Source organism: Macaca mulatta, chromosome 15 (genome assembly GCF_049350105.2).
Source record: "Macaca mulatta isolate MMU2019108-1 chromosome 15, T2T-MMU8v2.0, whole genome shotgun sequence".
NCBI lineage: Eukaryota > Metazoa > Chordata > Mammalia > Primates > Cercopithecidae > Macaca > Macaca mulatta.
The window spans coordinates 22143959-22167332 of record NC_133420.1 but is presented as its reverse complement, the minus strand read 5'-3'; the positions used below and the strand labels follow the sequence as shown (position 1 = coordinate 22167332).

At 41.1% G+C, this 23374-nt stretch overlaps 1 protein-coding gene and 1 pseudogene across 10 annotated transcripts in view; one reads left to right on the top strand and one right to left on the bottom strand.

Moving 5' to 3' along the window:
- The window catches only part of MAPKAP1 (MAPK associated protein 1), a 270663-nt gene that overhangs the window by 139904 nt on the left and 107385 nt on the right, over window positions 1-23374 (bottom strand). For all 10 annotated transcript variants that reach the window (XM_077967978.1, XM_015116824.3, XM_015116825.3 and 7 more), the window contains one exon: window positions 9643-9815. In XM_077967978.1, the coding sequence (XP_077824104.1) occupies window positions 9643-9737 (95 nt within the window). In that variant the 5' untranslated portion in view covers window positions 9738-9815. The remainder of the gene's footprint in view (window positions 1-9642; window positions 9816-23374) is intronic.
- On the top strand, window positions 17894-20544 carry LOC144334873 (heterogeneous nuclear ribonucleoprotein A1-like; annotated as a pseudogene).

Below are 23374 nucleotides of genomic sequence, written 5' to 3'. Positions count from 1 at the left end.
ACCTGACAGCTTTTGGACTGGGAAGGAACTAGGGAGGGAGGGGGGGGTAACTCTGTGTCATTTTATTTTAGGTATATGGTGAACAGTATAACACTAAAAAATTGTTAAATTTCATAAATTATCTTCTAATAGGTGAGTAGTTTGTATTTATTGCAATTAATTATGTATTTGGACAAATCTACATCTTACTTTGTGTTGTTTCTTGCCTCTTTTCTCTGCTTTTTATTCTTCTTCCTTACCTTCTGTTGAATTGATACACTTTTATTCCCTATTTTTCCCTTTACTATTTAGAAAGCTATAGGATTTTTTCTTCTTTAGTAGTTACTCTTAAATGTTTAATAAAATGTGTGGCTAACATTCTCCTAAGTTTCACTTATATATTCATGTATCTAAAGTTATAAAGTCATTCTATTCTCTTAATCTGAACACAAGCTCAGGATGCTTTAGTTACCCACTGAACTCTTCCCTCCCATCTTCCATAATACAGTTGTCTAAAAGTTCAGATCACATTTTAAAACATACACACAAATTACTATCGAAGTTTTACTTTATAGTTAGTAGTTAACCAGATTAACCAACATATTTTATGAATTTCTTTGTCCACCACTATTTCTTGCAACAAATTCCTTTCCTCAGTGTCCAGCTTCTTTCTTGCTGAAGGACTCCTGAAGCGGTTCTTTAAACCAGCGGTTATCAGAGCATGGTATGTGGACCTCTAGAGGTCCCTAAGGCAAAAAATATTTTCATAATACCACTAAAACATCGTTTGCCTTTTTCACTGGGCTGACATTTACACTGACAGTGCAGAAGCAATTGTGGGCAAAATTACTGGCACCTTACAAGTCAAGGCAATGGCACCAAACTGCACTGGTAGTCACTGAATTCTTCACTGAGATGAATAGCAAAAAAGTAATACCATAAAGTCCAATTCCACCTAATGTTCTTCAAGCAGCAGCAAAAAATGATTACTTTTATTCAATTTCAGCCCTTATACACCTTTTAACATTCTGTACAAGAAATGGAACCACACACTTAAGGTACTTCTGCATCGTTAAGTGTGACCACTGTCTTGAGAGAAAAAGCATGTGTGCAAGCTGGACTAACCACTTTCTCCAGGAAATAACATTTTAACCTAAAAGAACAATTGATAAGTTACGGTTAATCAGGTTTGGGTATCTGATTACCATTTTTTGAAAATCATAGAAGTGAGTCAGTCACTTCAAGGAAAACAATGGACTACGTTTACTATCAACTATAAAATTTGAGCCTGTAAGTAAAATTAAGAATTTTCATATGTCCACCACTGTAAGCTTCACAGCTTCCCAATGCTCAGATTTTCTTGATAAGATTGGTGGTAATATCAATAAATGTAATTTTTTTTTTTTGAGACGAAGTCTTGCTCTGTCACCTAGGCTGGAGTGGAGTGGTGTGATCTCAGCTCACTGCGACCTCCACCTCCCGGGTTCAAGTGATTCTCCAGCCTCAGCCTCCTGAGTAGCTGGGATTACAGGCAAGCGCCACCAAGCCCGGCTAATTTTTGGATTTTTAGTAGAGATAGGGTTTCACCATGTCAGTCAGGTTGGTCTCAAACTCTTGACCTCATGATCCACCCACCTCGGCCTCCCAAAGTGCTGGGATTACAGGCATGAGCCACTACACCCGGCCAAATGTGAATTTTTGATACTGCATAATCAAATGTGACATTCTGAAAGATCTGCATAACTCAATGATTTTCCAAATGATTAATATATGATGTTACAAAATTATGCATGGGTAAAAGATTCATTCAAAGTGTTAACTCGACCAACAGATTTTAATGGAACAGAATAAATATAAAAAGTTCACTGATAGGAGTCTCAGACTCCACATTACAACTCTGAGGCCACAACTTCTTCCTATACACTTAGCCAAAGCAGCATGATGCAATGCATTAAATACAGAGCAGCTACCTTCTAGTGAGACAAAGAGTAAAGAAATTTATAAAAATATAAAATAATGCCACTTTTCTCATGAAATTTTTTTTCGTTTTGGAAAATATAGTTTTTAAAATAAAAATATTTGTGAACATGCAACATATTTATTAACTTATTTTATCTTTAGGAGACAGAGTCTCGCTCTGTCGCCCAAGCTGGAGTACAATGGTGCGATCTCAGCTCACTACAACCTGCGCCTCCTGGGTTCAAGTGATTCTCTCACCTCAGCCTCCCAAGTAGCTGGGATTACAGGCACCACCACACCCAGCTAATTTTTGTATTTTTAATAGAGACGGGGTTTCACCAGGTTGGCCAGGCTGGTCTTGAACTCCTGACCTCAAGTGATTTGCTCTCCTGGGCCTCCCGAAGTGCTAGCATTATAGGCGTGAGTCACCATGCCTGGCCTATTTTAAATTAAAAAATATTTTAAACTTTTCTCAGAATTAATTTCTACTATGATAAATATTGACAGGTATTACTCATATAAACAAAAGATCTTTGGGGTCCTCAATAATTTTTAAGAGTATAAAGTGGTCACATGACCAAAAAGTTTAAGAACCAGCTACTTTTTTTTTTTTTTTTTTGAGACGGAGTCTTGCTCTGTCGCCCAGGCTGGGGTGCAGTGGCCGGATCTCAGCTCACTGCAAGCTCCACCTCCCAGGTTTACGCCATTCTCCTGCCTCAGCCTCCTGAGTAGCTGGGACTACAGGCGCCCGCCACCTCGCCCGGCTAGTTTTTTGTATATTTTAGTAGAGATGGGGTTTCACCGTGTTAGCCAGGATGGTCTCGATCTCCTGACCTCGTGATCCACCCGTCTCGGCCTCCCAAAGTGCTGGGATTACAGGCTTGAGCCACCGCGCCCAGCCAGGAACCAGCTACTTTAAATGAAAGAACATGTGTGGTAAAATCTCATGGTCTTCGTCAATAAATGCCTTGAAAAATCATCATAAAATGGGGTTATAATTATTTTTCCTCAGCACTCTGAAGGCATACCAATGACTTCTAGCATCTTCTGTGGCTGATACAGAATCTGTTGTTAGTCCTGCTGTGGTTCCTTTGTCAGGAATATTTGTCATCTCTCTGGTAACCTTTACAACCTGCACTTCCTCTATACCCTTGATACTCTCCAGTTTCACTACAATGTATCCAGGTATGAATGAGCATTTATTTCTGCTGTTTGGCACATGGAAAGTGCTTAAAAAAAAAAAAAGGACTGTTTGATTTTGTTGTTGTTGTTCTTTGCTTGTTTTCTTGAGACGGAGTCTCACTCTGTTGCCCAGGTTGGAGTGCAGTGGCATGATTTCAGCTCACTGCAACCTTCACCTCTCGGGTTCAAGCAATTCTCCTGCCTCAGCCTCCTGGGTAGTTTGGACTATAGGCACGTGCCACCATATGCAGCTAATTTTTGTATTTTTAGCAGAGACAGGGTTTCACTACGTTGGCCAAGCTGGTCTTGAACTCCTGACCTTAAGTGATCCTCCCACCTCAGCCTCCTAAAGTGCTGGGATTACAGGCATGAGCCACCATGCCCGGTCTGTTTTTTAAATTTTTATTTTTGAAATGATTATAGTCTCACAGGAAGTTGGGAAAATGGTGCATAGAGTCCCCTGAATCTTTCACTCAGATTTCCCCAGTGGTGACATAATTGTAGTCCAGTATCAACACCAGGGAAATTGACACTGGTGCAATACTGTTAAGTCTATAGACATTACTCAGGAAACAACAGGTGCTGGAGAGGATGTGGAGAAATAGGAACGCTTTTACACTATTGGTGGGAGTGTAAACTAATTCAACCATTGTGGAAGACAGTGTGGCAATTCCTCAAGGATCTAGAACTAGAAATACCATTTGAGCCAGCAATCCCATTACTGGGTATATACCCAAAGGATTATAAATCATGCTACTATAAAGACACATGCACACGTATGTTTACTGTGGCACTATTCACAATAGCAAAGACTTGGAATCAACCCAAATGTCCATCAATGATAGATTGGATTAAGAAAATGTGGCACATATACACCATGGAATACTATGCAGCCATAAAAAAGGATGAGTTCATGTCCTTTGTAGGGATATGGATAAAGCTGGAAACCATCATTCCGAGCAAACTATCACAAGGACAGAAATCTAAACACTGCATGTTCTCACTCATAGGTGGGAACTGAACAATGAGGACACTTGGACACAGGGCAGGGAACATCACACACTGGGGCCTGTCGTGGCATAGGGTGAGGAGGAGGGATGGCATTAAGTGAAATACCTATTGTAAATGACGAGTTAATGGGTGCAGCAAACCAACATGGCACATGTACACATATGTAACAAACCTGCATGGTGTGCACATGTACCCTAGAATTTACAGTATATATACATTAAAAAAAAGACTATAGACATTACTCACTTTTCGCCAGTTTTTACATGTACTTGTGTGTGTGTCCTGTAGTTCCACACACTGGATTACATGTATATATTTGTGTAATCATCACCAGGATACAAAACTGTTCCATCATGACAGAGCAGCTCTTTTTCACCACCCGTTTATAGGTGGACTACCTCCCTAACACTGTGCCTGTCCTCTGGCAACCACTCAATTGTTCTCCATCTCTATACTTTTGTCATTTTGAGGATGTTACATAAATGGAATCGGGTGACATGAAACTTTTAGAGATTGGCTTTTTGCACTACGTGAACCCACCCAAGTCACTGCATGCATGAAAATGGTTTGTTCCTTTTCTCTTGATAGTAGTATTACTTGGTATGGATGTACCACAATGTTTAACCATTTACCTGCTGAAGGACATTTAGGTTGTTTCCAGTTTTAAGTACAAATAAGGCTGATATAAACATTTGTATACAGGTTTTTATGTGAATATAAGTTTTCACTGCTCTGGAATAAATGCCTAAGAGGGCAATTGCTGGGTTGTATGGTAAATTAATGTTTAGCTTTATAAGAAACTGCCGAAGTATTTTCGAGAATTACTATACCATTTTACATTATCAACAGAAATGATACAGTTTCTCTATATCCTTGCCAGCAATTGGTGTCATCACTATTTTTTATTTCAGCCATTCTAATAGCGTGTGGTTTTCATTTGCATTTTCCTGATGGCGAATGTTGCTGAGCATCTTTTCACGTGCTCATCTGCCATCTGCATGTATATCCTCTTCAGTGATAGGCCTGTTTACGCCTTTGCCCACTTTCTGATCAACCGTCTAAACTTTTCACTGTTTTCAGTTCTTTACGTATTCTACATATGTCTTTAGCCAGATACGTGGTTTACAAATATTTTCTTCCAGTGTGTAGCTTGTCCTTTCATCCTCTTAACAGGGTCTTTTGCAGAGTAACTATTTTTAATTTTAATGAAATCTAACTTGCTCTAGGTTTTCTCCTGTTTTTTTTCCTACATTTTACATTTAAGTTGTGATTTTTAATTAATACAAGATATGTGATTTAGGTTGGGTTTTTTTCAGCTTATAGAAGTTCAATTGGTCCAGGACCATTTAAAAAAAAAAAAAAAAAAAAAAAAGTCTCTTCTTCCGCCATTTAATTAACATGTGTTTTTTAACATCAAACCCACTCATATCTGTCATCAGTTCTGTGAAATTCTTTGGCATTATCTCTTCAAATATTGCTTCTCTGCTATTCCCTTCCTTCTCCACTTCACACGTGGGAGCCTTTGAATCTTTCCTCCATCTCTCTTATCTTTCATTCTTTGTACCTCTTTATCTCTTTGTACTATTTCCTAGGTTGAATTCCTCAGTATCAACTGTCTTTCAACTCATTCTCTCTTGAACTGTGACCAGTCTAGAGTTTATCCCAATTGTATTGTATTAATACAATTATTAACACAATTAGCTGTGTACACAACTAGCTGTGTAACCCTGGGCAAGTTCCTCTCTTGATTTCAGTGCCTACCCTAAGTAATGTTTTAATTTAATACAATTGTATTAATAATTGTATTTTATATTTCCAGTACTGTACTTTTAATTGGTTCTTTTCTAAATTCAAATTTGCCTGCTTTTGTTTCATAATTTCCTAAAAGTTAACCATGAATGTTATTCCTTCCTTCATCTGTTTGGTGATCTTAAACATATTTATTTGAAATTAATTTTCAGATTGCTTTACTATATTCTGTTCCCAAATTAATCTCCTGATTGTCTGTGTTTCTTGGTACTAGCTATCCTTGTGTGCTTTGGAATTTTAATTTGCTGAGCTCTTCTGGAATGAGAACCCTTGCTTGCTCTCTCTCTCTACTCACTGTCAGTGCTTTTACACATGTTGCCACCACCCTCTACTCTCATCCAAACAGAGGCCTCCAGACCAGAATCAGGTCTTACACTGACAGCTCAAGGTTCCTGTAATACGAGGGTAACATAAACCCAGCCATGCCACAGTCAGGTCCTGGTTGCACTGCTCTCTCTATTCCCCGGCACCCCAGAAACACAGACCCAAGCAACCTTGTTCAGCTTCTTTTCATAGGTATGACAGTCTCACCCCAGCTTCTAGTTTCTGTCATTTCCTCTCGTCCCCATCCAGGGATGCAGTTCCTTTGGTCCCATACCCTCACATAGTATTTCCCACTCTTTTTGACACCATGACATATGGAGAAAATAACATTTGCACAGTACACAGCTAGATGGATGAGACTGTTTCTTTACCAGGAATGACTGGCTGAGGGCTCTGATCATCACCCATGCTCTGACTAGCTGCCCTGAAGCTTGAGAAAAATCAGTATTTCATACACTGGTAAACTCATCCACAGCATGCTCTCAGGACAATAATATCCTAAATAATGGACTCCTAGCACTCTCTGCCTGTTTCTGTAGTTGGTTCTATTTCTAGTCCACCAGGATGCTTATCTTGCTATTAAAGTACAAATATGTTAATAGCATTTCATTTACTAATTATGTATTTGGAGCAGAATATATAATTTAAAGCACGAACTTAAAGGTGCATCATAACCATGCTTTTCCCTCTGTTGGAATGCCCTCCTCTCAACCTGTCTACGTGACTTTTTCCTACTGCTCCCTCAGGTTTCAGTTTAGATGTCATTTAATCAAGGGAGATTTTCATGACGCCATTTTCACCCCAAATGTGGGGTTAGATCTCCTTGTAAGCACCTGATTTTACATGTAATTGTATTGTGTTGTTATTATCTATTTACCTTAAACAGAAAGCTCCCTGATGGCAGGAACTGCCTCTTTCACTTCTGTATTTCCAGAGCTAGCACAGTGACCGCAGTAAGTACAAACTCAATAAATATTTTCATTTCACCTATATCAGAGTTCCATGGCGGAGAGGATAATGTGATAGTGAAGATATGGAGCTCTGGAGTCAGAGATTGTTGGTTTTAATACTAATTCTACCACTTATTGTGTGATTTAAGAAAGCTACTTAGCCTCTCTAAGTTTAGTTTCCTCATCTATAAAATGTACATCACAGTTCAACTCCTATCTCCTATCTCTGTTACTTACTAGCTGTGTAACCCTGGGCAAGCTCCTCTCTTGATTTCAGTGCCTGCCCTAAGTAATGTTTTAAGAATCACATCAAAGGCCGGGTGCGGTGGCTCACGCTGGTAATCCCAGCACTCTGGGAGGCCGAGGCAGGCAGATCACGAGGTCATGAGATAGAGACCATCCTGGCTAACACGGTGAAACCCCGTCTCTACTAAAAATACAAAAAATTAGCCGGGCGTGGTGGCAGGTGCCTAAAGTCCCAGCTACTCGGGAGGCTGAGGAAGGAAAATGGCGTGAACCCGGGAGACAGACCGTGCAGCGAGCCAAGATCGTGCCACTGCACTCCAGCCTGGGCGACAGAGCGAGACTCTGTCTCAAAAAAAAAAAAAAAAAAAAAGGCCAGGCGCAGTGGCTCAAACCTGTGATCCCAGCACTTTGGGAGGCCGAGACGGGCGGACCACGAGGTCAGGAGGTCGAGACCATCCTGGCTAACACGGTGAAACCCCGTCTCTACTAAAAAAAAATACAAAAAACTAGCTGGGCGAGGTGGCGGGCGCCTGTAGTCCCAGCTACTCGGGAGGCTGAGGCAGGAGAATGGCGCGAACCCGGGAGGCGGAGCTTGCAGTGAGCTGAGATCCGGCCACTGCACTCCAGCTCGGGCGACAGAGCGAGACTCCGTCTCAAAAAAAAAAAAAAAAAAAAAAATTAAAAAATTACATCAGACAACATCTATAAAGTCATCAGTTCTGTGACACCTTTTCCTGTTTCCTTGTTCCCACTTCATGCAGAAAAAGGAGGACCTCACAGCTCACCCTTGAGGAGTGGTGCTGACTGAACCATTTTCTAAGCCTAGGTGGCATCTTGCTGAAAGGCTTTCTCTGCCACCAGAGCTTTGTGTCCACAACCCATTCAGGCAAAGTGGAGGGCGATGTCAATAAGAATTTGAAAAAATGATTTTATGTGTCATATTTAATTTACCTAAAGAAATTTAATATACCTAAAGAAAAATAAAAACAACTAACTACTGGACTGGATCATGCTAACTCCGAAAATGTGAGAGGGGAAGAGAACATCTCCCTCCTTTTTTTTTTTTTTTGACACGGAGTCTCACTCTGTCACCAGGCTGGAGTGCAGTGGCGCGATCTCGGCTCACTGCAACTTCCGCAGTGATTCTCAAGCGATTCTCCTGCCTCAGCCTCGTGAGTAGCTGGGATTACAGACGGTCGCCACCATGTCTGGCTAATTTTTGTATTTCAGTAGAGAAAGGGTTTCACTATGTTGGCCAGGCTGGTCTCAAACTCCTAACCTCAGGTGATCCACCCACCTCGGCCTTCCAAAGTGCTGGGATTACAGGTGTGAGCCCCTGCGCCCAGCTGAGAGTCAAATTTTAAAATGAAGGCATCTACTACATTTTGCTGTGTTCTAAATACTACTGCTGGAAAGAACATGTAAAACTAGAAGAGAATGCCTGTCAGAAGAAATTCAAGTAGGGGAGAGGCAATGTAGCAAAGCACTTTAAAGTTCAAATTATAATGTAGAGGCATAGAGAGCCTACTTTCAAGCACTACATTTTAAATATAATTATTTAATGAAGAACAGAGCCTAGTGACTGAGAGAAAATTAGAGCCATTAACTGATAAAGAAAACTAAAATTCAGACCAAAGGTTCTATAGAAGGCAGAAGGAAATAATGCAAAAACCTTGGCATCAAACAGACCTGGAATCAAATCCTGACTCTGCCATCTCTCACTGTGCAACCTTCAGCCAGTAACAGCTCTGAACCTGAGCTTCCACCGCTGCAGAATGAGGATCATTACCCTCGCCTCTCAGGGAGCTGGGAGGATCAAACGAGATTCCAGATACCAGCTATGAAGTGCCCAGCCCAGTGCCCAATGCATAGTTGGTGTTCCACAAACATCAATCCCCTCCCATTCCCTTCCAGGTTGCTTTATTAGCAGGGATCATAAAAGGGTTTGGAAATTACTAAAAATCCATGTTCTCGTGTCTATAATTCACAAACTTCTAAGTTTATTTTGCGAGCTGATTCTCTGAGATGCACAGGCGCAAGACCTGGTGAGCACCCAGAGCTGGATCAGTGCAGAGGTGTGTGGTTCCAGGCCAATGCCTAGAAGGACTGACCAGCCTAGAAGACACCTTGGGTGGCCAAGAGACCGCGAGAAACTAGAGCAGCCAAAAAGAGAATGGATTACTTGAGCTTCGGCTCCCGTCCTTCGCTTGTGTACTGCCAGCATATGAGCCCAATCAGGTCCTGCACCCTGGCGCTGGCCATTGTCACCACGGTCATTGGCAGCAGTCTGTCCTGGCTCGAGTGCAGAGGGAGGTAGACATCGATCTTCTTGGTTGCCGTTGTACCTACATGACCCTGTGGACAGAGCACACACGTAAGAGCAAAGCACACTGCCACAGTTATACAGACCCTATGCACAGCCATTTTTCATCCTTGCTATACAGACCTGCTGTGAGCGTGGAATGGTCCCAAAGTGGAAACACTGTCGAGTTTCAAGGATGTTTTTTTCCTTAAATTTTCATTTTCTAATAAACTAATGGATTGGGATCTGCCAGCAGGAAGGTAAATGGGCGCTACAACTAAGAGTAACAAATAAGCGTGGTGAGCAGAATTGGTGTTTGGTGTTAGGAGGCTGGCTAGGCTACTAACTCAGTGTGTCCTTGGACCTTAGCACTAGGTGCCTCTCTGGCAACTGCCTCGTCCCTCCTTGAGACAATGAGATGAGCTGCCTGGGAAGCTGCCATACTCTCCCAGGAAGGATTTAGGCCCGCAGCGCTGAAACAAGTGCTTGCCTTCTCAGAGACTATGGGGGCTAGTTCCACTACACAGTACATCTGTTTCCTTCAGTACCACACAGGTTCAAGGGCCCTTTGGTCCTCCATTATCGCCCTAACTACCATCCCCACACTGCTGAATATATTCCCACTCCCTCACACACACACCTGCCACTCCTCCCGCCTGTGTTCCACTCTGCCCTCCAGAGCTCCTGTGCTAATCAGCAAACACCCATAAATCCCAGCTGCTTTTTAAAACCATTTCCTCTACCTCTTGGACTTCACTGAACCTGCTGTTGACGATACTGCCTCCTCTGCTGTCCTGTTAAAAGAGGACTGCTTTTTTTTTTTTTTTTTTTAAATAATCCCTGCACCCTCAAGGCACGCAAGAGTAGGTATCCTTGTCCCGCTAACACTTCCAATCTAGTACTTTCTCTTTCATGAAAAAATCCTTGTTCTTTTGAGACCCAGGCCATCCAACAACACTATCCTCTCCCCCTCCTTTTGTGTTTCTGTTATCCGCCAACCTTCTGGCCATTCCCCTCCCTCACAGAAGGCTTGCACGCTGGCTCAGTCTTCCTTCCCACCCATGCAATATGTTCACTACACAGAGTATATAGAAAAGTGTCACAGAAAACGAGTTCAAATCAGAACACTTGATTGTCCCTCACTCCCTCCTATCCCAAGTCACAACAACAGCCCCCCTTATTTTAATAATATGTGCTGCCACCACTAAGCCAGCTGCTCATCTCAACAGTCTTGATGCTTCTTCCTCCCTCACACTGCCTATCTACTCTATTAGGAAGTTCTAACATCTCTACTTCAAAAATACATTTCAATGGGGAAAGTATAGTCTTTTCAACAAATGATGCTGGGACAAGTGGATAGCCAGATGCAAAAGAATGAATTTGGGCTCCTGCCTCATACCACATACAAATATCAATTCAAAATAAATCAAAGATCTAGATATAACAGGCAAAACTATAAAATTCTTAAAAGGAAACAGGTGTAAATCTTCATGACTTTGGATTAGGCAATGATTTCTTTAATATGACACCAAAAGCATAAACAACAAAAGAAATAAATTGAACTTCATTAAAATTAAAAACTTTTGTGCCTAGGCCAGGCACAGTGGCTCACACCTGTAATCCCAGCACTTTGGGAGGCCAAGGTAGGCAGATCACTTGAGGTCAGGAGTTTGAGACCAACCTGGCCAACATGGTGAAACCCCCTCTCTACTAAAAATACAAAAATTAGCCAGGCTTGGTGGCGGGCACCTGTAGTGCCAGCTGCTGGGGAGGCTGAGGTAGGAGAATTGCTTGAATCTGGGAGGCAGATGTTGAAATGAGCCAACATCATGCCACTGCACTCCAGCCTGGGCGACAGAGTGAGACTCCACTCAAAACAAAAACAAACAAGAACAACTTTTGTGCCTTAAGAATACTATTAAGATAGTAAAAAGATAATCAAAAGAAAGGCAGAAAATATTCACAAATCATACATCTGGTAAGGCTCTACTATCTAGAATATGTTAAGAAGTCTTATAACTCAACAAGAAGACAAAATTTTTTAATGGGCAAAGATTTGAACAGACATTTCTCCAAAGAAGATATACAAATGACCAATAAACACATGAAAATTGTTCCATATCATTAAACATAATGTAAATTACTTCTTACCCACTAGGGTGGCTATAATTTAAAAAAAGCAAAAACTCCAAACAACAACCCAAAATCCCTAAAAATAGCAAGGATTTGTGAGGATATGGAGAAACTGGAATCCTCAGACACTGTCAGTGGGAATGATGCAGTCACTGTGAAAATGTTCAGCAGTTTCTCAAAATGAAACATAGAATTATCATATGACCAAGCGATTCCATTCCTAGGTATATACTCCAGAGAACTAGAAACATATGCTCACATTAAAACCTGGACAAATGTTCACAGCAGCATTATTTATAATAGCCAAAGAATGAAAACCACCCAAATGTCCACTAACTAATGAATGGATAAACAAAATCCATACAATAGAATATTATTCAGCCATGAGAAAGAAAGAAGTACTGATACACACAACATGGATGCACCATGAAAACATGCTAAGAGAAGGAAACCAGACATGAAAAGCCACTACTGTATGAACCCATTTATATGAACTGTTCAGAACAGGCAAATCCGTAGAGACAGAAAATAGATTAGTGATTGGCAGAAGATGACAGGGGTGGGAAATTGGGAGGTATGAGGTTTCTTTTGGGGGTGATGGTAATGTGCTGAAATTGGCAGTAACAGTTCATAACATTGTTAATATATTAAATACCACAGAAGTGTACACTTTAAAATGGGTAAAATGGTAAATTTTATGTAATGTTTTATCTTAAGAAAAAAAGTGAAAAATACGTATTTCAAAACCATCTCACTTCTCTCCATTTCCACTGCCACCAAAATTGCCATCAGGTCTCACCTGAACTATTCTAACAGGTCCCAAATTATCCTACAGTACTTTTGCTTTATCTGATTTGTTCTCTACACACAAGTTAGATCTGTTTTTTAAACTCAGATTTGATCATACTATATCCTGTTTAAATTCCTTCGATGAGTGGCTCCCAAACACTGTGAACAAAATCCAAACTCCTTGCAACATCCAACAAAGCATGGCATGATCTGGCCCCGTCTACCTCTTTTAACATCATCCACTGCCACTCCCCCACCTGCTCATCAGACTTCGGCTACACCGGCCTTCTGGAAGCACCCTCAATATACCAGCATGTGTGCCTGTGTGTACCTTGCTTGCATTTCCCACTTCCCAGGGCTTAGCAGGTGCTGTTCACTGTATCTAGAGAGGCTCTTTTTCATGGCTTTGCATGTGTGACTCCTCATCCTCTAACGTGTGCCCTTGGGAGGTTACTTAATCTCTCTATGCTTCTGTTTCTTCATATGTAAGAGGAGGAGAATGGTAGGACCTACCTATCATAAGACCCTTATGATAATTATTATTACTTATTATTAATTATTATTATACAGGGCTCAGCTGTCACTGTTAACACTCCTTTTACAGTTATTCTCTCACACATATCCTGTTCATTTCCTTTAGAGCGCTTCACAATTGAGATGATTTATTTATGTACATCTTTAGTGTATGCTTTTGCCACGAAGTTTCCTCTGAACTTCCATGAGAGCAATGTTAATGTCTGCTTTGTTTACTGTTCCATACATAATGCCTGGCCTGTGCCTGGCACACAGAAGACCCTGAGGAAAAAATCTGTTGAACTACAGAATGAATGTATGAATGACTCAAGTGCCTGCCAGGACACATGGTAGGAACTGAATAATGTTAGTTTTCTCCATCCCTCTTGCCCTTCCTCTATGGGTCCATTTCCTGGTCATAGATGAAAGTGGAGGGACTTGACCAATCATGTGGTTCCATCTTTAACTCTATAATTCTACCATTCTGAGGTGAAAAAGGTCAGTACAGGGAAAGGAAATAAATGAAGTCAGTTTAAAAAACATTTTTAGAGTAATTCCACTTTGCATATAATCCAGCATCCATCATTAGATCGACTGATTTTTTTTCCCTCAGTCTCATCTGTATGTTATAAAGCAACTAGTAAAAATATAATTATCCTACATAATGCATGCACCCACACTTGCGCTCTCTTGCACATGTGCACTCTTTTTCTCTCTCGTACGCAATCACATGTGGGCACACACACATTCCCTTGCATGGTTTTCAGCTCTTAAATAATAATTTCAATAGCTAACAAAGACTTCACTAAATAACAAGTGTTTTGGCCTGGTCAGGCAGGTAAAGGGTTACAATGCAAACAGTGGGAATCTTTCTGGAGTGGGTTGATAGCCCTCATATTACCCTCCTTTTCAGACCAAGATCAGTTGCTTGTCACTGCTCTCTCTTTTTATTTCTGTTTATTCCTCTTCCTCCTGAAGCACTAGAACTAAGGAGCTATAGGGATCACAATATCTCAAGATATGAAGACTCAACAAGATGACAAATGTGAATGTCCTTCATAAACTGTAGGTGCCTTAGAAATGCACAGCAGATGCCAGAAAGGGCCTCTGTGTTGAAATTAGACCCATTTCTATTACTCAAGCCTACTACAAGGTCACATGAGGCCAAGAACGGGTACTGCAGGAACCCTAGTAATATTGATTATTGTAACAAGAGCTAGCATTTAGGCCAGGTGCAGTGGCTCACGCCTGCAATCCCAGCACTTTGGGAGGAAAAGGCGAGTGGATCACCTGGGGTCAGGAGTTCGAGACCAGCCTGGACAACACGGTGAAACCCTGTCTCTACTAAAAATACAAAAATTAGCCGGGTGTGGTGGCAGTCACCTGTAATCCCAGCTACTGAGGAGGCTGAGGGAGGAGAATCACTTGAAACTGGAAGGCGGAAGTTGCAGTGAGCCGAGATGGCGCCACTGAACTCCAGCCTGGGCAACAAGAGCGAAACTCTGTCTCAAAAAAAAAAAAAAGCGGGGGTGAGGGGGGCTAGCATTTACTGAGAGCTGTTAAGTAAACTCTGCTAAATGTTTGCCTAATTATATCATTTAATTCATACAATAACTCTAAGAAATAGGGTTCTATCATAACCTTTTTTTTTTTTTGAGAAAGAGTCTTGCTCTGTTGCCCAGACTGGAGTGCAGTGGCACAATCTCAGTTCAATGCAACCTCCACCTCCCAGGTTCAAGCAATTCTTGGGCCTCAGCTACCCAAGTAGCTGAGATTGCAGGCACATGCCACCACACCCAGCTACTTTCTGTATTTTTAGTAGAGACAAGGTTTTGCCATGTTGGCCAGGCTGGTCTCGAACTCCTGACCTCAAATGATCCGCCCGCCTTGGCCTCCCAAAATGCTGGGATTACAGGCGTGAGTGACCACAACCTGGCGTAATCTTTGCATTATAGCTGAGAAAACCAAGGCTTATAAGGCTACAGTCATCTGCTCAACATCCAATAACCAAGGTGGAAGAGCCAAGATTCAAACCTGTCAGCCTGACTCCAAAGGCCCTACTGTAAACACCAATGCCTTCTTTCCCTGGACTCATTCTAAATGTAATCAATTCCTACTCTTGAAGGCTTGAAAATCATCTCCCTCTTCTTTTCCCCACAAACCTCAGGAAAGCTTTGCCTGAGGAGCTGCTCGAGGAGAGCAGTTAGAAGACGGAGACTCCAGGAAACCCTGCCACTGTGAGTTGACTGAAGGGCAGTAACCACTGTTTACGAAACGAGGACAGATAGTTATATGGTACTCATATGAGTACCATAGAGTACTCTTCTCTATTTACTCTAAAGAGTAGAGTACTCTTCACTATCCTCTATTTCATAGTAAAATAGAAAGTGGGGCAAAAACTGTTGGAATAAACATGATAGATGCTTATTAAATGAATGAAGCACTTTATATCTTTTTAATCTTCTAATTCCATCTTGAGGAACTGATGATGGGAAAAGTGCCTTGCACACTGAAATTACATATTTTTTAATAAGGAGACTGTCTTCTGAAAAAGCTCAAGGTGGTGGCAGTTAGCTCTAATAGTCCCTATGTTACAGTATTTAGAAGGAATCATCTAAAACATAAAATAATCCATCAACATAATAAAATGTAATTAACTTATTTTAAAAAATGGTGATCGAAGGATTAAAAGTATTCATCACATATCAAGGCAAGCAATATTCCAAAGATGTCTAAATATGAAAAAGCAACTAGCAATGAACAAAGATTGTATCCTACAGTTTCACTGCATGGCAAATTTATGTGTTCCACCACACAGGACCGGGGAAATGGCGGCATATTTAGAGCACAGGGAAGGGGGCAACACAGAGAAAGTGTTGCCACAGGGAAACTGGCTTAGCTTTATGTTCCTCATTCTCTCATGCATTCAACAAACACCAGCTGAAACATCATGCTGGGCTCCGAAAACAAAGTCCGCTGACATACAACGCAGACCAGACCCTCACCAAACTGTTCTGCTGAAGGTCTCACTGTACAATGTCACGAAAGCTTTAAGAAGGGGAAAGTCCAGTCTGTCAAGAGAGCCCAGAAGCAACTCAGGCTAAAGGGGGCTAGTGAAGGCCTCTTAGATACAAAAATGTACCCTTTCATCCTTTTTCTTACCCAAGAAAAAGATGCTTATTGTATTTACTGACTATGCCAATACACCAAAAGGTGACTAGGAGTTCCCTCTGAGACATGGGATTATCAGTGATTTTAATTTTCTGGTTTATAGTTTTCTGTATTTTCTATAATATACATGTATTACTTTTACAATTAGGAACAAAATTATAAATATTATAAACTAAAAAGGAGATACAAAGAATAAGAGTACCATTCAGGGCTTAAAAGTTTTAAGTGAAGGAAAGAGAGGATGGATTTTGAAAGTGTAGCCTAAGTTAAGGCATAAGGTAAGCATCATTAAGAACATACTATGTGCTGTGACAGGCTGTTGGAAAAAGTAAGTTGAAATATAACTCAAAAAAAAAAAAAAAGAAAGAAAGAAAAGAAGGAAAATATAACTCAGGGCTGGGCATGGTGGCTCACGCCTATAATTCCAGCACTTTGGGAGGCCAAGGCGGGCAGACCACCCGAGGTCAGGAGTCCAGACCAGCCTGGCCAACATGGTAAAATACAAAAATACTAAATATATTAAAAATACAAAAATTAGCCAGGCATGGTGGCATGTGCCTATAGTCCCAGCTACCCCAGAGGCTGAGACACGAGAATTGCCTGAACCCAGAAGGAAGACGTTGCTGTGAGCCGAGATCATGCCACTGCACTCCAACTTGGGTGACAGAGTGAGACTGTCTCAAAGAAAGAAAGAAAGAAAAAAAAGAAAATATAACTCAGATACCTTACTATGGCAGGTTAAATAATTTTTATCAAAGAAAAAGAAAAGGGCAACGCGCAGTGGCTCAGGCCCGTAATCCCAGCACTTTGGGAGGCCGAGACAGATGGATCGCTTGAGCTCAGGAGTTTGAGACCAGCCTGGGCAATATGGTGAGACCCCGTCTCTATTAAAATACAAAAAATTAGCCGGGCATGGTGGCATGTGCCTGTAGTCCCAGCTACTCGAGAGGCTGAGGCAGGAGAATTGCTTGAACCCGGGAGGCAGAGGTTGCAGTGAGCCGAGATCATGCCACTGCACTCCAGCCTGGGATGGAGCGAGACTCTTGTCTTAAAAAAAAAAAAAAAAAAAGAAAAAGAAAAGGGAAAAGAAAAAGGAAAAAAAGGTAATAAATTGACAATCAGCTGACAATTTGAAGTTGAACAACATTCTCCAGAGCAGCTCCTAAATCAGGAAATGCCCCCAAGGCAGGTTTGAGAACAAATAGAAAAGTACTTCCTATAGCAAAACTTTCTCAGCACAAATGCAACTCATGAGGACCAACCAGACTCAACTTCATATCCCACAGCCTCTCCCTGACCTGATGGCTTTGCAAATGCAGTTAGAATCTGAAATTTAACATATCCAACACCGATTTCTTCTTCACTGGCATGTCTGTCATTCTATATACTCTATCTCAACTAAGGCTTTCATCATCTACTCATCATGCAAGCTAGGAATCCTAATTCCTCTTTCTGTCTCACACTCTACCATCCAAATGCCTCTAAAATGTCTCCCAAATCTCTCTCATTCCCATGCTTATTGCCAATGCCCCAGTTCAGGCTTCATCAGCTTCATCATCCGTCAGTGAGACCACTGCAACAATCTCCAACTATCTCTTTATTTTTAAAAATCCTTCTCTCTCCAAATCTTTCTTTCCTTACTGCCACCAATGTGATTTTTCTCAAATCACAGACCATGCCAGTCATGTAGAAACATATGATGGCCTAGTGCTAGCATTCCAACTCCTTAGATGGCATTTAGTGCCCTTCACAATCTGGTCCCTCATATCATTGCTGATGTACACTGAACAGTAATTAAGAGCACAGACTCGGGGTCAGCTAGGTCCAGGTCGGAATCCTGGCTTTACCACTTCCTTAGCTGCTAGACCTTAGACTTTGGGCAAGTAACCTCACCTCTCAGAACTTCCATTTACCCACTTGGAAAGCAAATAAGATGTATCTAAAATGCCTGCCACACAGTCACTGATCAAGAAACATAGCTCTTCTTCTGTCCTTCAATTCAAATACCTCCTCTTCCAAGAAGGTAGAAGCCCAAATAAATTCCCTCTTCTCTCCTCCCCTAACAATTTGATTTGCACAGACTTACAGTTTCACTTTTTTCTGCAACTACCCTCACCACCTCCTTCCCCACACCCTCTCATTCAGCTATGAATTACATAAAGGGAAAAATAGCCTCATCCATTTTGTATCCTCCTAGAGCCTACAACACAGCAGGGGTTTCACGTTACCTGGCTAAATCAAAAGGACTCCGCAGACTCTCTTTCAGAATGGACCCACCAGACCTACCAATTCTCTGTCCCAGGTAGAGTGGCTATACCTCTCCTACTTCCCAGCCCCTGTTCTTCAGGAACACTCTTTCCTCTCTGAAACACCCCCAGCACCTAACAAAGGGCCCGACACAGTTACTTACACATATTGATGGAATAAATAATTAATATTCTTTTAACACATGATTTAAACACTTGCATTATATGATAGCATATGGTGGTACCAACTATTCTTCAATTGTTAGAAATGGAGGCTGTTTACAATATTCCATTATTATAAATAATCTCATAAACATTTTCCTATACAAATGTGAACATATTTCTAGAAGAAGATTACTAGGTCAAAGAGTATGAATGTTTTGTAACTTGTGATATATACTGGAAAAGCTCAGTCTTTTAAAAAGTGTCTCTAGGCCAATTATGAAATATCAATACTATGAACCAAAGGTTATCCAATTAATAATTAGTTCATAAAATGTGAAAACTTAAAAATCTAAATTAACTTCTAATACACAGAATGTTAACAGATATAGAATTGAAATACATGTATTTGAACATGCTAATAAAACATTATCTAAAGCAGCTTTTTTCTTAGCTGATCCTATTAATTAAAATAATATACATTAGCTGCTTATCATAAAATTAATTTCAAAATCATATACCTGATAGTTTCCAAAGTAGGGGAAGCAGAAAGAATACAGATGGGATTTAGTTCAAAATAATCTTGAATTAAGAAATACCATGCTATGTTTGTCAGCTTAGTCCTTTCTGTCTGTGGACACACCAAGGAAGCATCGTTAAAGTCTCTCTTTTCCCTGCCGTCCTAAGTCAGAGTCTCCTAAAGAGCCTGAACAACTGAGGAAGCTCTTCATGGGAGGGTTGAGCTTTGAAACAACTGATGAGAGCATGAGGAGCCATGCCGAGCAATGGGGAATGCTCTCGGACTGTGTAGTAATGAGAGATTCCAACACCAAGCACTCCAGGGGCTTGGGTTTGTCACATATGCCACTGTGGAGGAGGTGGACGCAGCCATGAATGCAAGGCCACACAAAGTGGATGGAAGAGTTGTGGAACCAAAGAGAGCTGTCTCAAGAGAAGATTCTCAAAGACCTGGTGCCTACTTAACTGTGAAAAAGATATTTGTTGGTGGCATTAAAGTAGACACTGAAGAACATCACCTGCGAGATTATTTTGAACAGTAAGGAAAAACTGAAGTGATTTAAATCACAATTGACTAAGGCAGTGGCAAGAAAAGGGGCCTTGCCTTTGTAACCTTTGACGGCCATGACTCTGTGGATAAGACTGTCATTCAGAATACCATACTGTGAATGGCCACAATTGTGAAGTTAGGAAAGCCCTGTCAAAGCAAGAGATGGCTAGTACTTCATCCAGCCAGAGAGGTCGAAGTGGTTCTGGAAACTTTGGTGGTGGTCGTGAAGGTGATTTCGGTAGGAATGACAACTTTGGTCATGGAGGAAACTTCAGTGGTTGTGGTGGCTTTGGCGGCAACCATGGTGATGGTGGATATGGTGGCAGTGGAGATGGCTATAATGGATTTGGTACTGATGGAAGCAATTTTGGAAGGTGGTGGAAGCTACAATGATTCCGGTAATTACAACAGTCTTCAAGTTTTGGACCCATGAAGGGAGGAAACTTTGGAGGCAGAAGCTCTGGCGGCTATGGTGGTGGAGGACAGTACTTTCCCAAACCATGAAACCAAGGTGGCTATGGTGGTTCCAGTAACAGCAGTAGCTACAGCAGCGGTAGAAGATTTTAATTACTTCCAGCAAACAAAGCTTAAAAGGAGAGGAGAGCCAGAGAAGTGACAGGGAAGCTACAGGTTACAACAGAGTTGTGAACTCAGCCAAGCAGAGTGGTGGCAAGGCCCACCTGCTACAAAGAAGACATGTTTTAGACAAATACTCACGTGTATGGGCAAAAAACTCGAGGACTGTATTTGTGACTAATTGCATAACAGGTTATTTTAGTTTTTGTTCTGTGGAAAACGTAAAGCATTCCAACAAAGGATTTTAATGTAGATTTTTTTTGGTACTCATGCTGTTGATTGCTAAATGTAACAGTCTGATCATGACACTGAATAAATGTGTCTTAAAAAAAAAAAAAAGGGCCAGATGCGGTGGCTCATGCCTGTAATCCCAGCACTTTGGGAGGCCGAGGTGGGAGGATCACGAGATCAGGAGATCAAGGCCATCCTGGCTAACACGGTGAAACCCTGTCTCTACTAAAAAAACCATAAAAAATTAGTCGGGCGTGGTGGCAGGCGCCTGTAGTCCCAGCTACTTGGGAGGCTGAGGCAGAAGAATGGTGTGAACCTGGGAGGTGGAGCTTGCAGTGAGCCGAGATTGCGCCACTGCATTCCAGCCCGGGCGACAGAGCGTGACTCCATCTCAAAAAAAAAAAAAAAAAAAAAAAAGAAGAAGAAGAAGAAGAAGAAGAAGAAGAAGAAGAAATATCCAGGCTGGGTACAGTGTCTCATGTCTGTAATCCCAGCACTTTGGGAGGTCGAGGAGGGAGGATCACTTGAGGTCAGGAGTTTGAGACCAGACTCCATCTCCACTTAAAAAAAAAAAGAACTTGGCATGGTGGCACATGTCTGTAGTCCCAGCTACTCAGGGGGCTGAGGTGGGAGGTTCACTTGATCCTGGGATGTTGAGGCTGCAGTGAGCTATGATTGAGCCCCTGCCCTTTGGCCTGGGCAACAGAGCAAGACCCTGTCTCCAAAAGAAAAAAAAAAAGAAAAGAAAAAAAGAAATACCCGTATCAAGTGAGTTAGCTGAATTAAGCCTTATGGACTAAAGGCTTGGCTAGCATTGCTATTTAATATCAAGGTTTCCCAATAATAAATTGAATATCAGACCTAAACTGCTGCTAAGTGTTCAGTTTCTCTCCCAAGGAAAAGAAACAGAGAAAGGATAGACAGCTTAGCTTCTGCAATTAAAGAGACAAAAAGCAGGCAACATTATTCCATTAGTAATAACTGCACAAACAGATCATTATGTGTAATTTTAATGCCGAAATAAATATATCAGTGTATCCAGACGATGTAATGATGCAAATTGATAAAAGAGTTATTTGTAGCCTTCAAAAGAGTCATTCTCTGAGAAGAATGGCTACAGTTCTATTCCACCAGTACCTTTATCCCAACTTCCTCAAGAAGGACCAAAGGATGCTATATTCTACCAATGGTCTTGTCTTTAATAACATAGTAGGCAGACTTGGTACAGGGGTCTCAAATTATCACCACTCTAATGACAATTAATGGACTTCATTTGATCAGAAGCAATAATCTCAAACAAAATCTGGCCTAAATTGGTCTAATTCAGGTTTTACCGGCTATGGGAAATAAAGAGGGTCAACATGAGAAAAGAAAAGAAAAAAACAAAGAAAAAAACCCAAACACCAGAATTGTAACATTTTGATCTTAATAAAATGCTGGCTTTATGGACTCACAAAAAGAATTTTTTTTTTTACATTCAAAATGGTAATATTGAATTTATAAATGGATTTTGTGTAAAATTCTATGACAAATCCGTTCAGAGATAGGGGCTTGGCTTTGTAGTGCTATCTTAACCTTCAATAAATCTGGAATGCTTAAAGGCTATTAAATTAACATTTCCCTGATCTGGCACCTGTAGTCAAGTTAATTTGTCAAAAACATTTCTACAGTTTGTCACTGGACACTGTATTTTCTGACAAGTTAAGCTTAAAATAAAATTGACAAAATCTCATTAATTTCCTCTGAATCACCAACCTTGGTTCCATTAAGCTTTTATTATTAAGAACGTCAACTGCCACTCTTTCTTTAACAAAGTCAAGTTCTGATCTGGGTACCTCCAGGATCCTTGCTATACTAATAGAAACTAGGGAGGCAGTACAGTGTGATTAAGAGCACCAGTCGGGGCATCAGATAGATCTGAGTTCAATTATAAGCAATGCCACTTACTATGTGTGCTTGGACAATTTATTTAAGCTCTGTGAGTCACTATTTTCTCATCTACAAAATGTGGATAATAAAAGTACCTCCTCAAAGAATTGGTGAAACGATTCCATAAGACCGCATGGGCCGGTGTGGTAACTCACACCTGTAACACCAGCATTTTGGGAGGCTGAGGCAGCTGAATCACCTGAGGTCAGGAGTTCGAGACCAGCCTGGCCAATATGGTGAAGCCCCGTCTCTATTAAAAATACAAAAAATAGCCAGGTGTGGTGGCGGGCACCTGTACTCCCAGCTACTCGAGAAGCTGAGGCAGGAGAATCATTTGAACCCAGGAGGTAGAGGTTGCAGTGAGCCGCCATTACACTCCAGCCTGGGTGACAACAGTGAAACTCTCTCTCAAAAAAAAAAAAAAAAAAAAAAAAGACTTCATGTAAAGTACTTATTACTGGGCCTTGTCTCACAGTAAATGCTCAAGAAATATTGGTTATTATGGTGTTTTTTCCTACTTTTTATCTACTTTTATATGGATAGACTTTTTTTTAAAAAATTGCCATTCAGACTTCTGAAACTACAAGGAATCTGAAGGGTCATCCCCTTTGAAGTATCTTCAACAAATGATTGTCTTACAACCTCTCCTGAACACCTTCACTGGTGATGTCCCTGTCACTAGGTGAAGCAGCCCCTTTTCTTCAGCCTTTGGCAAACAGTTTTGCCAGCTAAAATGTGTTTATTTCCACTGAGGTGCAATCTCTCTGCAAGTTTTACTCACTGCTCTTAGTGC